Below are 17,092 nucleotides of genomic sequence, written 5' to 3'. Positions count from 1 at the left end.
TCTTTGAGAAACACACAGAGTGCATATAGAGTGCAAACACCTTTTTAACAGCTTTCCAAGCTCTCTGGTGGCATAGTGCCTGAGAACCAAATAAATAATGGGTGAGTTGATTTAACAGGATGGCCTGAGAGTTTGCTTTTCTACTTAAAAATTCAGTAGTAAGCAGCTTCCAAATAAAATATGAGCCCTAAGGAAACTTAACATTTGGGGAGAGTTGAAGGAAAGGGGCGAGTCCTTCTAACCAAGGACAGTAAGGATCAAAGTAAATGCCACCCTCTGATTGTGACTGTCAAATACATATGCAAGTGGACAAAAACTTGAGGATTATAAGGCAAACAAGTTAAGATGCTTGAGGGGAAGAATTAGGCAGGGTAGCTCTTCAAGATTATTTCTCTAAGAGTGAGGTTACGCTAACTACTCCCCTTATTAATGCCCATGCCAAGTTATACGACATGATCTATCATGAACTGTCATTTCAACTTGATCTTAATCCAGAACAAGTTAATATTTCGTCAAAATTCTTTGTATATGATCACACTTAAAAATCTGGTATATCCAGATATTAAGTTAACATAGTCATAGGCAAAACACCTCTTACACATTTCTTTTTTTTTTTTCTGCAGTACACCCATCTGGCTTAAACTGTAACTTTGGAACACTTGATGTTTTCCATGCTGTGAATTCTCTTCATGGAATGCCATGCTTCCTATGGTTTTTATTACCTAGGCAAGGCGTGCAGGACCTTTCCCTATAATTTCCACTTTACTGTTGATATCCATAACACAATACTAATGCTGTCTCTTAACGTAATAAACATCTAATTTGGCTTTATTATTGCTCATGTGTTTCATTGCTCAATTGTATATCAAATGGTCATAAAGTGGCCTAACTATGGTCTTATGAAAAAGTTCACCGAGCATTGTATAAGCATGATTCTACCTTAGTTATTTCCTAAATCCACGAGTCCTCTTGTTGTTTGTCTAATATTGGGCCACTACAACCTTTTTCTACAGTCTACTGCCTTCAGCAGATTTGATGCCTCCCTTTTATTAATGATTTCTTGATTTGCTAGAGATGATTACAGAAGAAAAGATGTCAGACTAGTCCTTCACGGTCTTATGCTCTTGCCTTGCAGATGTCAGCTATTGAAAACATGGCAGAGAAGCTCGAGAACTTCAGTGCCCTGAAACCAGAGGCCAGTGAACTTCTGCAGTCAGTTCCCTCCATGTTCAATTTCAGAGCGCCTCCCAATGCCCTGCCAGAGAACCTCCTGCGGAAAGGAAAAGAACGCTACACCTGCAGGTAACTGCTAAGACAATTGTGGCTGACTTTCCAAACGTCTCCCCTCTGATTTCAAAAGACCCCGCCATTTGTTTGGGAAATTATTCGTGACTGGATGATTAAGAGTGACCATGATAGATCTCAAGTACTTCAAAGTACTCTTTATTTAGGGAGATATAAAAGTGGTGGTTTAAAAAAATTATTATTAAATGAGAATTTTAACACAGGCCATTTGGGTGTGATAAATGAGGTTGGAAACAGTCCAAATACTTGTTTCACTTTGATATTTATGAATTTTCTTTCATAGTTAATTATTTTCATGCAAACGTATAATACTACTGTCTTCAAGCATACATTTATTAATTGTCATGGCATTGAAGAATAAGGCCATTAACAAAGGACGAATAAGGTCGATAAGTGAAGAAAGCTAGTTAATAAGTTTCTTGTTACCCATCACTATTACAGCAAAGCTTGTTTTTTCTTTAATAAATTGTGCATATAATTTCTGAATTGCCTTCAGAAATTTGTGACATCTGACTCAGGCATATCAATTTATCTGCTCTTTGGAAAATGTGTCACTTTCTTTCCAGAAAAGCTTTTATAGGACCATACCTTGATGGATGAGGTCTTAGAATCTTGTCTGATCTGATACCACTCAATGTACAGAGTTGTCACTGTGGCTAACATATAAAATGAGTTGAAACATTTGAAATCTGTTTACATCAACCCAGAATCACAGACTCTTGTCATTTTTTTATCCCCTTGTCTGGTTCAGTTTTGTGACTATAAAGATATAGAGTTAATAAAAGAGGCGTATGGGGGTCGTCAAAACTAAAGTCTATTTTCATAAACTGCTTGCTTATGCATGAGCAAATTCAACCAGATCTCATAATGCAGCCTTTATTTGTGGAGTTATTTATATCTGTAGAATGGCTTTGTTGCAAATTTTAAATACCAAAGACATGTGATTCCCATGCAAGATTAATTAAATCAGGAATACGCATCTGGCTTCTATGCAGCTTGAGTGAAATAAAGTCGATCGTGCTGACTTTCTCTTATAAACACGTTTCATAACAGATACTGTGGCAAGATTTTTCCAAGGTCTGCGAACTTGACACGGCACCTGAGAACCCACACAGGAGAGCAGCCTTACAGGTTTGACAATGATTTTTACTAAATATCTTCGTAAATATTATAACAGTTAGAGTGGATTCATCCCTCTAATTGGAGGCTACTTTTTTGCATGCCTGAATGTATGCCCTTTTAGTTTTGAGTCAAAGAAGAATTGGCGAGTGGTTAGGATAAAAATTGGAAGAGTCCTAATGTTTTAAATCAAGGCTTCCGACATCTCAGTTTAAAAGGTCTAGCAGTAAGTAGGACAGAATAAGCATTTTAGAAATGTTAGCCATTTTAACAATTATTTAAAAATTTATTTTAGTGCTCTCTTCTCAATAGTTAGTGCTGTATTAACTGACAGTAATCATAACATTGCAGCCTCCCTTTTCAAGCCTTAAATCTCTGCTCTGACTTGACAAGCCATGTATAACTTTGTTTCCCCAGTACAGTTAAGTCAGTGTCCCCCGGTCCCATTACGAGGTTTAAGGAATAAACTTTAAACCTGGAGAGGAAGAAGAAGATGTGGAACTAAGAGTAGAAAAGATCAAATAGAATATATTGTAGGAAGAGGGGCAATTCTACCAACAATTTCTAAACTACCTCTTAGCTTATTCTGCTGAATGTCAACATCAGCGATCTGACACATGGGACATGTGTCTAATTATAATATTATTATTTACCAAAGAATTAAAATCATCAACATCATCTTCCTTTTTACGATATGATCTACTTGTTTTATGTGCAATGCTTTGCGCCTAGTGTTAGATGCTCATGAATATTTGTTAAAGGATAAATGTTATTTATCTTAAGTCATATTGTAATTTGATTCTGCTTTGAAATTCTTATGCATTGCATATGTGTGAAATTATTTTTGTCTGCATGCTCACTTTTCACGTTAAAATAAATAATTTCTCAGGTTTCAAAGATTTAAAAATTTTTTTTAATGTTTATTCATTTTTGAGAGAGAGAGAGAGCATATCAGTTGGGGAGGGCAGAGAGAGAGGGAGACACAGAATCTGAAGCAAGCTCCAGGCTCCGAGCTGTCCGCACAGAGCCTGATGCAGGGCTCAAATGCATGAACTGTGAGATCACCACCTGAGCTGAAGTCAGATGCTTAACCGACTGAGCCACTCAGGCCCCCAAAGACTTTTTTACATATAAGAATAAGCAAAGGATCAGGCCAGTGAATGCTAATGTGGAGAGGATTGAAATTTTAAGAGAAAACTAGAGAGACTTAAATTCAGAAAATAAAGTGTTTTCTTAAATTCTTTGCTGTCTTACATGCTTTAAAAATTACTATTGGCAAGTCATATTTCTACTTTATATGTGACACAGTGGCCTTTATATGATATTTCTAATTTATAGGTGATAGAATGGACTTAAAATAAAAAGTTTCAGAGAGGTAGAAAAATGGCAGGTGTTGGGTGATTTCCCTTTTTGAGAAAATTTTTTCAGACTCCAGGAATTCCGCTTGAGTGGAAGAAAGATTTCAACACTTACATTTTGTTATGGCCAGGGATCTGGTGTGCAACTGTATCATGCCCATTTTACTCTTTCTTTGTACCTGAATTACTGGTTTTATTCCCCATAAATGGTGCTATTATTGTATGTATATTTAAAAGAAAACAAGCCAGAATTTTTGCATAGCTGGAGATCATAAGCAATTACTTATGTAGCTCCTCTGTTCCACAAGGGAAGAAATGCAGATGCATAGATGTTAACTGCCTTCTGTAAAGTCTGGTACTCAAAGATCCAGAATTAAAACCCAGTCATGGAGCTCCCATGTCAGAGTTTTTATCTTACACCGTGATCTCAAAGGCTCCCATGATCCCCATGTTTACATCCAAATTCTGAATTGTGTATTGTTCATGACTGCGTTATGTATTCATTTTAGGAATTTTTGAAACTTAGACTCTTAACCACCTACTAATTTATTGGAGCAGAATGGAATGATTTTTTAGTCAGGAGCACTCAAACCTTTGGCTAGGACGTTAGCAGAGGAAAAATACAAAGTAACAGATGATTACTGTGTAAAATTTTCTTATTGGCTGATTTTATTTATATTAGAATGGGTGATGTGTATTAGATTTGGAAAAGCCCCTTTGCATACGAGCAGAAAGTTGGAAGCATGTCAAAGACAAAATCTGTCCAACTCATGATGTATGAAGAAAATGTTTTGAGTGAAAAAATTTTAGAGCATTTGATGGGAGTATAAGTTTTCTCTAGCGGTGTTTTCTAGGTTATTCTGTTTGGTACAACACAGTTGTGCTTATTGTATCATTATTCTCATTGTAGTGGGCTTTGGGAGTCAACAGAGTTATTACAGAGAAGCCCATGACTCATATATATATATATATATATATATATATATATATATATGTGTGTGTATATATATATATATATATATATATATATATATTCAAAAGCAGAGGCTAAAATATTATAACTACACTGAATGTGGGGTTTCACACACTTTTAAATTAATATTATAAGTGAAGAAAGTTGGGGAACCTCATCATGCCAGGGCGTTTAAGGGGGAAAATTAAATCAGTCGTTGAGCTGGTTTATTGATACTATGCCAAAGTAACTAGTTTAACAGATTTATTTTCCTCACTGAACTGACTAGACTTCTGGCATCTCACGTAGAGACAGCCGAGGAAACCCAAACACTTCGAGTGGAATGGGGTGATTTCTGATGTAGAGCACTCGAACCACTGAGTCTACATTTAGAAGTGGGAGAACAAGGGCCCTTCGCATATGGAAGAATAAGTTAAAGATTTTCTGGCTGCTAAGTTAGAAATTTTCACTTAGAAGTCATCTGGAGAAAGCTAATTTTTTCCCCCAAGCAACACACACACCCACAAAACCCCACACAAACAAATCATGCAATATTTACTTTAAAATGCCAAAGGAGAATACCCCATAAATTGCCGCTTTTCTTCTTTATCCATAAGAGCTAGGGGGTTGAGGGTGGGGAGGGGGAGGCATTACATTTTTATTTAGATTAAAAGAGAACTTCAAAATAATTTATGATTTTTTTTTTTTAATCCCATGGAAGGCAAAAACAATTAGCCAACTAATAGTAAGTGCTTTCTTGGAAAACTGACCTGGTTCAGAAATGCCACAGACTCTTTCAGAAAAATAGAAATGGAAAACTGGGGGCAATAGGAAGAACGGAGATTAATGAAGACCTTTGTTTTGTTCCAAAAGGAGAATTTAGTGCCACTCTTATTTTCTTTTTTTAACGGATTGAAGTCTATTAGAGTAAAGGCTCTGTGGGTTTGTCATTGCTGCAGATTATGAAAATCAGTGTCTTTAGTATCAGAACAAGCTATTCACATTGCCTCAGTTTTAAAACTTTGGAAGGGTTGCTGCTCTTTTCGAGAATATAATGGAAATTCCTTTAGGATTATCCATTTAAAAAGTGAATTTACTAAGAAACTATTTAACCAGACTCTGCAATTTTGAATTTAAGAATGCTTTTTGTATTTTATTTGAAGACTACGTGAATTGTTTCATGTTTGTTTAGGAAGGATTTATTTGTATTGTTCTAAGCAGAAGATAAAATAATGCTACTGTTTCTTAATGTCCTTAATTTCATGAGGTTTATCTAAAATATGAAAACTGATGACCCTAATCCATTTTGGAGCAATCAAATCACCAATATTTTATTATTGTTTTTATGGTTTTTCATAAAGTCATGAAAATCTTTAAAGGAATCAAAATCTATGGGAATTGAAATCTTGACTCTGTGAATAGGATTCTTGCCTGTGCCTTTTCTCTAAAATGTTTTATGGGTGGTAACGTTGGATATCTGGCTTTCTAGTCTTGAGAAATACCTTTCGATTTAGTTGTGAATATTTTCTCTGTGTTTATTTTTCAGATGCAAATACTGTGACAGATCATTTAGCATCTCTTCCAACTTGCAAAGGCATGTTCGTAACATCCACAATAAGGAGAAGCCCTTTAAGTGTCACTTATGTGATAGGTGTTTTGGTCAACAAACCAACTTAGACAGACACCTAAAGAAACATGAGAATGGGAACATGTCGGGTAGGTAATCAATTGTGCTATGAGGAGAGGATGGCTTAATTTCCTCATTTTAAAAGATAATTGTGAATAATATTGTATGTCCACTATACTTTAAAAAAAGAGAGATAATTGTGATCTTTCTTCTCTCCTTCCACTTTGACACCCGAACCAGATCCTAAAATTTGCAACATATTTCCCTTGAGATTATAGAATGATGTGAATGATGTGATTGTTGAATTATCTGTAACTTGGGGTCTTTTTTGGACTGGTTTTTTTATTCTGGGTTCGTCTCAATCGTTAATTGCAAACAAAGAGAACCGTGACCCAATCTCATAGGAGATGAATGAATCAAGATTTCCTAAATTGCAGGGAGCAGTTTTCCACCTGTTGTACAGAATGCGGACTCCAGGCATGGCAGGATTTCCAAAGTGGCATCCCAGAATACCATGCTCTGAGTATTAACTGAGAAACAGTGGCTGCTTTTGTAGGAGTTCTACAGTTCAGAGAATATCCCTAGAGTAACTTTGTAGGGATTAATGGTAAAAGATTGTTAACATGATCAGAGTAACCCATAGCAAATGATAGTGGTGTGCAGTTTGGGTTACAAATTCTGATGTAGAATTAAGTTAAAAGTATCAAAAAATTAGCCTTCCCTTAACTCAGACTTGCCAGGGAAAATGATAGTTTCTAGAGAATCAGGAAAATTACTTGGGGCAAGGAAAGGAGCAAGCATGGGGTTCAGAAGAAAAGATTTTAAAAACAAAGAAGTTGAAGTTGTTCAAAGTAGTAATCTTTACCTAAGAAAATTGTTTTATGATTAATCCTTCCTTCCCGGTACAGGCACATTGCTTACGATATTTGGTGGCTACTACATAGAACTATATGCTGTGTGCTTTCCTCTAAGCCAAAAGTCAAATGATTGTGGTCTAAAGATACTGGATTTTTAGAGACAAAAGTCTAATTCAGTGTAGAAAACTGGTGGCACTTTCCAACCACATGCACCCTTCCAGAATACGCCCATAATTTTCTCATCAAAAGTATTTTAGAAAATAACCAAATGAGTTAAAAATGTAACATGTCCAAGTTCAATATTTATTTGCGGGCCCAGATTCTAACTTTATTCAACTGAGAGATGGTCTCACCTCTTATCGTGAATGTGTAGACTATTATGGTGAACTACTGGGTTGTAGATATCTTGTGCGAAAGCTAAACAGCATGAAGCGGGGGCGCCTGGGTGGCGCAGTCGGTTAAGCGTCCGACTTCAGCCAGGTCACGATCTCGCGGCCTGTGAGTTCGAGCCCCGCGTCAGGCTCTGGGCTGATGGCTCAGAGCCTGGAGCCTATTTCCGATTCTGTGTCTCCCTCTCTCTCTGCCCCTCCCCCGTTCATGCTCTGTCTCTCTCTGTCCCAAAAAAATAAATAAACGTTGAAAAAAAAAAAAATTTAAACAGCATGAAGCAAATGTTGGTAGAAATTGGGCCACATATAAGGTGTTCATAAATGTGTAAGTTGATAAAAACCTTACAACCATCCTTTGTTAAGGTATTGTGATTCTAATTTTATAGGTAAGGAAGCTGAAGATCATCCTACATACAGCAGATCCCTTATTGTCCCCTTAATGCTGTATCACCTCAGTCTCTGGGCTGGCGTGTCAAGTTTTACTCACTGCTTCATCCACTAAATCAGAATATAGAGTTTTTAGCATGTTTTCAGTCTTTCTTTGGTAACGTACTTTAACACAGGAGCAATAAATACATATTGATTGCAACCAGGACTGAGTATACAGTTTCTTCGGGCAGAATCTATTTAAGGCCTCTTTATAATTTGCCTCACCCTGTTTCCTCATAATATGAATGTCAATGTTCTCATGTCACGGTGGGAATGAGAGGAAACTGTGGGAGAAGCACCTTTGGGAGACTGTACCTCATGATTTCAGTGGTTCAAAATATTCTCCAGGGGACTTTCATGGGCATGTATGTGGTAACTGGGGAAGACTTTGGCCTCCTAATGTTACCATTATTAATATTCAAAAGAACCTGTTTTAGGAAACACTGATCAGATGAAGAAGAAACAAGGTTCAAAATAAGTTGCCATGTTGATAATAGTCTTTTTGACAAAAGGCTCTCTCCCCTCAGGTACGGCCACATCGTCGCCTCATTCCGAACTGGAAAGTACAGGCGCGATTCTTGATGACAAAGAAGATGCTTACTTCACAGAAATTCGCAATTTCATTGGGAACAGCAACCACAGCAGCCAGTCTCCCAGGAACACAGAGGAGAGGTAAAGCGGGGCTTTTCCTTTTTAAACTCTATAAAATCAATACGTTCCAAATAGATTTGCTGTGCTCACTTTGGTGAGCACCACCGATGGCTGGCATTTATTAATGCAGGTTAAATACTAAATGCTCTTTTAATCATTTTACATGTATGAATTTAATTATCATGGTAACCCAATGAGGTAGCAACCATTACTATGGAATTTTATCAGTGAAAGAATGAAGATATTGAAGGTGAGATAACTTGCCAGAGGCCACATAAGTAATTCATAACTGGGACTCAGCCTGGGCTCTCTGGTTCCAGAGCCCATGCTTTTACCACTATTCTGCCCTGCTTCTCTTGATAACTAATTAGAATATTTTACCAAAACTTGCCAAGCAGAAGGGAAGGCCACCACAGGGATTCAGTTGATTCAGTAGTGGTTACTATTATATATCATATGTATATTACAGATAATATGTGAGTATATCTATCAGTGTGTATATATGTATATGTATCTATCAGTATGTGTAATATATATATATCTGTATATACATTTGTGTGTGTGTATACATGTGTACATATCTATATATAAAACACCCATTGAATATAATGTAAATAGCTTTTACATAGAAATAAGTTGAGACTTCTTGATAAGATTCTCTCACTACCTGTATGCCCCCAGGTGAATGAATATTCATTTAATTTCGGTATGTTTGTTTCACTGGGTGTGATCATCCTTGTTTTCAGTGACCTGGTGCCCTGGCTACCTCTTGTTATCATCAATGTCAAGTGTGTATGGCTTAATTCAAAAAGAAGAATTTTAATGCTGCTGATAATAATAATTAACATTTATCTAGTGTTTACATTTTATGTGATGTTAATGAAACATTATTTTACCAAAACTCCAGGATTTAATTTTTCTTTTCTGTAAGTTATAGTTAAGTATCTGATATTGAGAGCTAGATTTTTCTGAACATAACTATCCAGTAGCCTATTAGATTAGGATGTTACATAGTCAATTTTAACGTCACATGGAATTAGTTAATGAAGTTCTATTACTTTTCATCCAACAAGTATTATTGTTTGTGTCCTCTATTTTTTGATGCTGTTAAGAGTCAAATAATTATTTTAGGTAGTTTTTACATTAAGGTAAGCTTCAAACAAACATCATTTCCCAAGATAACAAAATTATATGACCAATTCTGTTCTTCAACTTGTATAAAGCATGTGTATGGAAAAAGGAGAGAAGATCTATTACATGACCCTTCCCAGCTTCTAAGAAGTCTGATGAGAGCTATGACTTTGTGCAGTTGGACATATCTTTCCCTCTGCTTGCCCATTTGTGTGTGTGTGTGTGTGTGTGTGTGTGTGTGTGTGTGTAAAAGAGAGACAGAGAGTATGAGAGAGAGAGGAGGGAAGGAGGGAGAGGAGGCAGATGATCAGAAATACAAAGTAGTAAGAACAAGTAGGTAAGAGAGTTACCAAATTACATTTTGATAATGAAATATACACGATACAAAAAGAAATGTTGAACAGAAACCACCATTTGGGTTCTGAGATGCCTTTTCAGACTTTCTAGCCCTTACTTGGAAATTTGTGAGCCTGCATAGAGCTACGACATCTGGTTTCAACATGTCCAAACAGCACAGAAGTAAGAAGATTGAGTCATTTAACCCCCCTCCACTCCTATCGGGGCTACTTTTGATGAATCATTTATCCCCCATAAATTGCCACATTTGAAAGCATAATTAACAAATAGTTTTTTTTAATCATGTTGGCTTTGTTACTTTTGGTTTTCATCCATGCATTCTTTGGTTCTTTTACTTTTTCTTTCATTTTTAAAAAATAACAGTTTCAATCCATTCAAGCAAGCAAGTTGGCAGTATGTCTGGAAACTAATAATTTATGTCTGTGCAAAACATGTTTTCATCATTCTTTGATAAAAGAGGTTAAGAGATTGGCTGTATAAAAAGGTTAGCAATGGTAATATGACTGTTTTTAAGATTTTTACTATGTATATCTGTCACACCCAACATTGTTTTGTTTATTTATTTACCCTGGAAAATCTAAATATTAAATTATACTCCTTTTTGTTACGTGGGAATGTGATGGATACATTGCTGATACCTAATCTCCCATGATCTGAAAAATCGTTCCATTAAGTGTGAAAATCATACATTTCTGTAGCAATAACTTAAATTTCAACAAACTTTCTGAATTTGGGGAAGTGTTTTAACTTCCCTGGTCATATATCTTTAAAAAGAGGAGGTTAGGAAGAGATATTCTGTAGTTCAAAGCATCTGTAATCAATTTGAAACCAAGTTAAGTTTGACTTTTATTTATATTTTATTTTTTTTTAATGTTTATTTATTTTTGAAAGAAAGAGACAGAGCGTGAGTGGGGGAGGGGCAGAGAGAGGGGGAGACATGGAATCTGAAGCAGGCTCCAGGCTCTGAACTGTCAGCACAGAGCCCAACGCAGGGCTCGAACTCACAAACCCTGAGATCATGACCTGAGCCAAAGTCCGTTGCTTAACTGACTCAGTCCAGGCACCCCTAATTTTGCCTTGTAAATATTACAGTGAAACTTAAATTCAATTTTTACATTCTTCATGTTTATTTTAAAGCCTGAGAAGTTTGTCTTCGTTTTATAAATGCTCTCAAATGTATTCAACTGGGACTTCTATGTAATTAAACTCTTTTTTATAATTAAACTTTTGAATCACATAATACAGTCCTTGCAACCACAAACTAAAGTATTACAAATGACTTTTAAAAGATAATATTATTCTTTCGTATCATATTAGACATGCATACTAAGTAAGCTTCAAAAGATATTTGCATAATTACATTTTTAGATAATTTCCTACCCCAAAGTTCTTCTGGGAAACAAGGAACTTTTTACATTCAGACCTTCAAGGATAATTTGAAAACAGTACAAATAAGTGAGCTCTCAATCATTTCCAAGTTTGAGCAGGATGTCTAAGTGGCATGTACCACAAATATCACCTAGAAATAACAAATACCGGTTGGTTCCTGGCAGCTATCTTAGCATTTTCTTTGAACCCTTATATTCATTTTAGGCATGTATGTTGAAGCATTGGTCATTATTTTGCAGGGATCTGAATTTTCCAGAAACCTATTATTTTAATTGGTGGGCACTTCTATGGTAATTAGATGACATTTTGTAGAACAAACATTGGTATGCTTTTTATATTATATATAACAGTATCATTTATCAGGAACACTCTGATAAGGAATAAGAATCTGAGATTGTTTTTCCAGCTCTGCCACAAGCTCCTTTATCCTCTGAATAATCACCCAATTATTTTTTTCTTCATTTTCTCATTTGCAAATTACATTATTTTCCCATGGTTGCCATAAAGCATAAACAATAAAAATTTCTTGTGGAAGTGTTGGAAATCTAAACAGTTAGGAAGACATGATAAGAAAGCTAGCTGCACATTTAAAAAGGAAACCAATAATTGAACCCGTTGCTTTTTTTTATGCTTTTGAAAGAATGAACGGCAGTCATTTTAAGGATGAGAAAGCTTTGGTGACCAGTCAAAATTCAGATTTACTGGATGACGAAGAAGTAGAAGACGAGGTGTTGTTAGATGAGGAGGACGAAGACAATGATATTACTGGAAAAACAGGAAAAGAACCCGTGACAAGCAATTTACATGAAGGAAATCCTGAGGATGAGTATGAAGAAGCCAGTGCCCTGGAGATGAGTTGCAAAACGTCTCCAGTGAGGTGAGTTAGTAAATAAGCAAGAGCAGATGCATATATGGCAGCAATTCCTTCCGCTTTGTTTTTCCATGAGGACAACATTTCAGGTGCTAGCAGTTTATGAGTAATGAATCATAAGAGCAAAGCTGAGTTAACAAGGCATGTTTGTTGTATTCATTTTGATTAGATGAAAATAAGGTGGCCATCAACATAATCCACAAGACTACAAATACATTGCTGTTTGGGAAACTCTAACCTGAGATAGATGTATAAATGAAAATTAAACGAGTACCCAGTCATTTATTTAGACCCTACCTGTAAAACACCAAGTAAAATGGAGATATCAACATTATCTAATTCATTCAAAAATCCGGTGTGTTATAAGTCAACTATGATTGAGATACATTTCACCTAATTTGATATATATGTGTTCTATACAGGTAGGTTTTTCAGTGGAAAAAAAATTAACCGAATAGTTAAATTTTTAGGAATATTATATTTTCGTCTGGGTAGTGGGAGCTGACTAAATATTATCATAACTGGCTTTATTTTAAGTGGAAATTATAAGCCTATAAATTGTGTCTCCACTGCACTGCTGATTTCACATCATTGACTTTAACTCTTTACCTCTTATACACACGTGCTTTAGTTATGAAAAATCTTGAAACAAATATGTTTTTAAGGTACAATATTTGTAAACACTTTGAAGAACCTGATAACGGATGCATGCTTCTTTATACTGCAAATATAATATGAAGTTTGACAGCTGTATAGATTCAGATGAAAAGTGATTTGGTTGGATAACAAACGGAAACAGAAAAAAAAACCCTCTTTGCTTTCCCATTGGTTCATTTTAGGTATAAAGAGGAAGAATATAAAACTGGACTTTCTGCTCTAGATCATATAAGGCACTTCACAGATAGCCTCAAAATGAGGAAAATGGAAGATAATCAATATACTGAAGCTGAGCTGTCTTCTTTTAGTGCTTCCCATGTGCCGGAGGAACTTAAACAGCCGTTACACAGAAAGTCTAAGTCACAGGTACATATTTTCGTGTAGTACAGCATCATGGTGACATTGTGCCTTTGATGCCAAAAGGCAGCTAGTTTCTCTCTTTGCAATATTCTAGAATCTGAACAGGTTCAGAGGCTTTACTCAAAATGTTCACATCTTGCCTCAATGACCAAATCCAAAATGGTTAACCAATTAACATGGCTGCACTCTACACAGAGACTTCGGTGGCAAATCTTGTCCTATGGTGATTTTTCTTTTACTTGGCAGTTCCCTTACTTCTGTATAGATAGTTCATAATGTTTGCACCTGTTTATATATTACCTCAGAATTGTTTTCTAATTGGCTTGAATCTGTAGTTTTTGTCAACCTAATTATATTTTCAGACTTCTGGAAAGTGAATCCTGCCTTCAATTTTTTTTTGGTCCATTACTATGTGTAGTTAATTAACAAGTTATCTAATTATAGCATTTAAGAGTAGACTAAGGATCAGAGATTAAATGAGTTGCCAAAAGTCTGCAGCAACTTACTGGCAGATTTGGAAATAAAGCCTATTAATTTTTATTGAGTGAATCAGGACTGTGGTAACTAAAATAAATCCATTTAAGGATGCATAAATACCAATTAAAATAGCCTTCATTATTTAATCACAAAATAAAGGAAGTCAGTATTTTCTGCCTGACATCCACACTCAACCAGGTTGTTCATTTCATTTAGGTCAATTAAAAAAGAAAGAAAGAAAGAAAGAAAGAAAGAAAGAAAGAAAGAAAAGAAATTTCCTGTTCCTACCACATTTGTTGGTTATTTTGGCCTAACTGATCTCGAGCCCATTTTGGAGGTATCAAAACCTGACGTGTCAAACCATGTGACCCTATTGGCTTGTACGTTTGGAAATGATTTCCTATTTAGCTGAGATGTTTGGGCTGGTCTTAGCAGCAAATGTGGTCATATCTCAACTAAGGTTGGGAAAAGCACTGTGCTTGTGGGATGATATAAATTTTTAAATATTAGTCAATTAGGCAAAAATCTAAGATAGCGTGTTCTTTTTGAGTTGGCAATGAAAACACCTCACCTCAGCACTGGAGTTGCTGGCTATGTGAACTTGAGAACATCACTTCATGACTGCAGGTACCACTTCCTCATTGGAAAGTGGGTGAATCGAGGAGGTATCTAAGATCTCTTCCTGCTCTATGATTAAGTGGAGATAAAAAAAATATTTTTTAATTTATAACATTAGAAGTAAACCAGCCATAGTAGACATCTAATTTTTACCTACAGATAACCATTAGAGGTAGCTAGCATTTTTTTTAAACACTTGATATCCCATTCTTCCTTCCTAATTGATCAGAGAGATACTGGGGGATCCAGGCTTTCTTTTCTGTTGTTTGGTTTTTTTTTTAATTTTTTTTTTCAACGTTTATTTATTTTTGGGACAGAGAGAGACAGAGCATGAACAGGGGAGGGGCAGAGAGAGAGGGAGACACAGAATCGGAAACAGGCTCCAGGCTCCGAGCCATCAGCCCAGAGCCTGACGCGGGGCTCGAACTCACGGACCGCGAGATCGTGACCTGGCTGAAGTCGGACGCTTAACCGACTGCGCCACCCAGGCGCCCCTCTTTTCTGTTTTTAAATTTCTTTTAATTATTCCACGTAAAATACGTATAATTGTAAGACACAATACCTAAAAATTCCTGAAATAGTCAGAAATGGTTGAAAACAGAAGGGTCAGAGAATCTAGAGATAAAAGAGGTGATATATTTTGGTACCAGCATTTTGACATAAAGTCCCTGCCCAATTGGACTAAGACTTACCATCACAAGATATATTAGTGTTTTGCAATCCTAACTCATAAATTTTGTATTACTTGATCATGTCATATATATCAGTTTAAAAAGGGTCAGTCCCTTTTGCATACTAACATTATTTCATGAAACTTTTTATTCATTCATTCTGTTGTTATTAACTAGCAGGTATGTGCAGGGCACTGATCTTTGTGCATGAAAAAGTTTATTTCCTTTGATTACCAAAAGGCAATATTTATTCTATATTCTATATAAAAGACAGTATTCTATATTTATTATTTTCTAGAATCTGAATAGAGATAGATGACTTACTCAAAACATTCATATATTTACTCTGTGATTTTGATAGTGATTGAATCCAAGAGAGTTGACCAATACGACAGTGGCTGCATTCTGCATAGAATCCTCTTTGAAAAACCCTATCCTAAAGATTAATTTCATAATAATAGGTACTATTTATTTCAGGCACTCTATGTTCTGTAGTGCTTGTAATTCCTTCGCAGCCCCTGGAGGCAAGTTTTTATTATTATTATCCCCATTTGATATGAAGAAAGTGACCTTGAAAGGCTAAGCAACTTGCCCAAGGTCATACAGCTATTTGAAGAGAGGCAGGTTAGAAGCCAGAAGTCCAAAATTTTCTGTATGTTCCCTTTCATTTTTCCAAATATTAGAATGAGTTTTGTTAAAACCGTTTCAGAGTATTCTCTATGTTGATCTCTAAAAGTGGGTATATTATAAAAATAAAGTTCAATGCTCACTTCACTCATATTTTAAACACTTCTAAGGACAAGGACTATATATTTTTTATCATTGATTCCCTAGGACCTAGCACAGTGCCTGGCACAGAGTAGATGCTTAGGAAATATTCCTTATATATCTGTTGAGATTTTGTAGAGGTCTAGAAGGCAAATTGCATACATAGAAGTCAAATGTGTACATTTAGAGCAATGACCCAGCAAATGAGAATCAGCCTATGAGGGCAGATTTTCTAACTGATTGCCATGATTACGGAAGAAACCACAGACTGGCCACATGTCTCAGCATGACTCTCAGAGATGAAATTCTGCTTAACAACAGAGGCATTTTGTCTTTGTTTACAGACAGTGGAATGTCTTTGGCAGGACATTAATGATTCCACTTCAGCAGCATTTTGACAAGCCAGTTTAGCAATGGATGAGACCAACAATAGCAAATCAACAGTGAAAAGTTCACTCACAAGTCAAGACCAAACATTTCATTTGAATATTTTACTTGGCAGCAAATGGGGGATTCTCTGAACAGTTATTTAGAACTGACATGATAATGAGGAAGAAAGAGCACTTCTTCACAGAACACTGCCATGCACCTTATGCTCGGTAGACACTGGAGTACCAGTTGGTTAGAATGTTGTTGGGTCTTGTGTTTTGTTTTAGGTTGTGGTAGGGCTGGCTTGATCCACCTTAGCTTTCAAGGTCTTTGGGTGTCGGCTTTGAATATATCAAACATGGAGGGAAAGCAGACAAAGGACTGGATTAAAAGTTGGGCAGAAATCCATTGTAGTTATGCCTCCTTCAGTTGAGTGACTGGTCCAGTTGAGTGATTTGGGGCGAGTCATGTCATCTCAGTGCTCTCAGTTATAAAATGCAGGAGTTGGTAGGACTGTGTCTTCTACTAGACCTCAGTGCTGTCAAGGCAGGTCTATGCGCTGCTCATATTTGTGGTTTCGGTCATAGACACACAATAATATTTTTGGTGCGTTGAACATGGGCATGAAGAGTGGATGGATGACCGTATCTATGGTTGGGCAGGGGGATGACCCATGTTTCTCAGTGGAGGCGTTGTTGACATTTTAGGCAGGATAATTCACTTTTTTTGTCCTGGAG

General features: G+C 36.2%; 1 protein-coding gene across 10 annotated transcripts in view; it reads left to right on the top strand.

Moving 5' to 3' along the window:
- MECOM (MDS1 and EVI1 complex locus) overlaps positions 1-17,092 on the top strand; it is a 566,599-nt gene that overhangs the window by 547,720 nt on the left and 1,787 nt on the right. For all 10 annotated transcript variants that reach the window (XM_086674675.1, XM_086674679.1, XM_086674676.1 and 7 more), the window contains 6 exons: positions 1,136-1,302; positions 2,359-2,436; positions 6,281-6,450; positions 8,564-8,708; positions 12,205-12,441; positions 13,275-13,458. In XM_086674675.1, the coding sequence (XP_086530801.1) occupies positions 1,136-1,302; positions 2,359-2,436; positions 6,281-6,450; positions 8,564-8,708; positions 12,205-12,441; positions 13,275-13,458 (981 nt within the window). The remainder of the gene's footprint in view (positions 1-1,135; positions 1,303-2,358; positions 2,437-6,280; positions 6,451-8,563; positions 8,709-12,204; positions 12,442-13,274; positions 13,459-17,092) is intronic.

The sequence above is a fragment of the Puma concolor genome, chromosome C2 (assembly GCF_028749965.1).
Source record: "Puma concolor isolate L17-30 chromosome C2, mPumCon1.1.hap2, whole genome shotgun sequence".
Lineage (NCBI taxonomy): Eukaryota > Metazoa > Chordata > Mammalia > Carnivora > Felidae > Puma > Puma concolor.
This window is presented reverse-complemented; position numbering and strand designations above follow the sequence as displayed.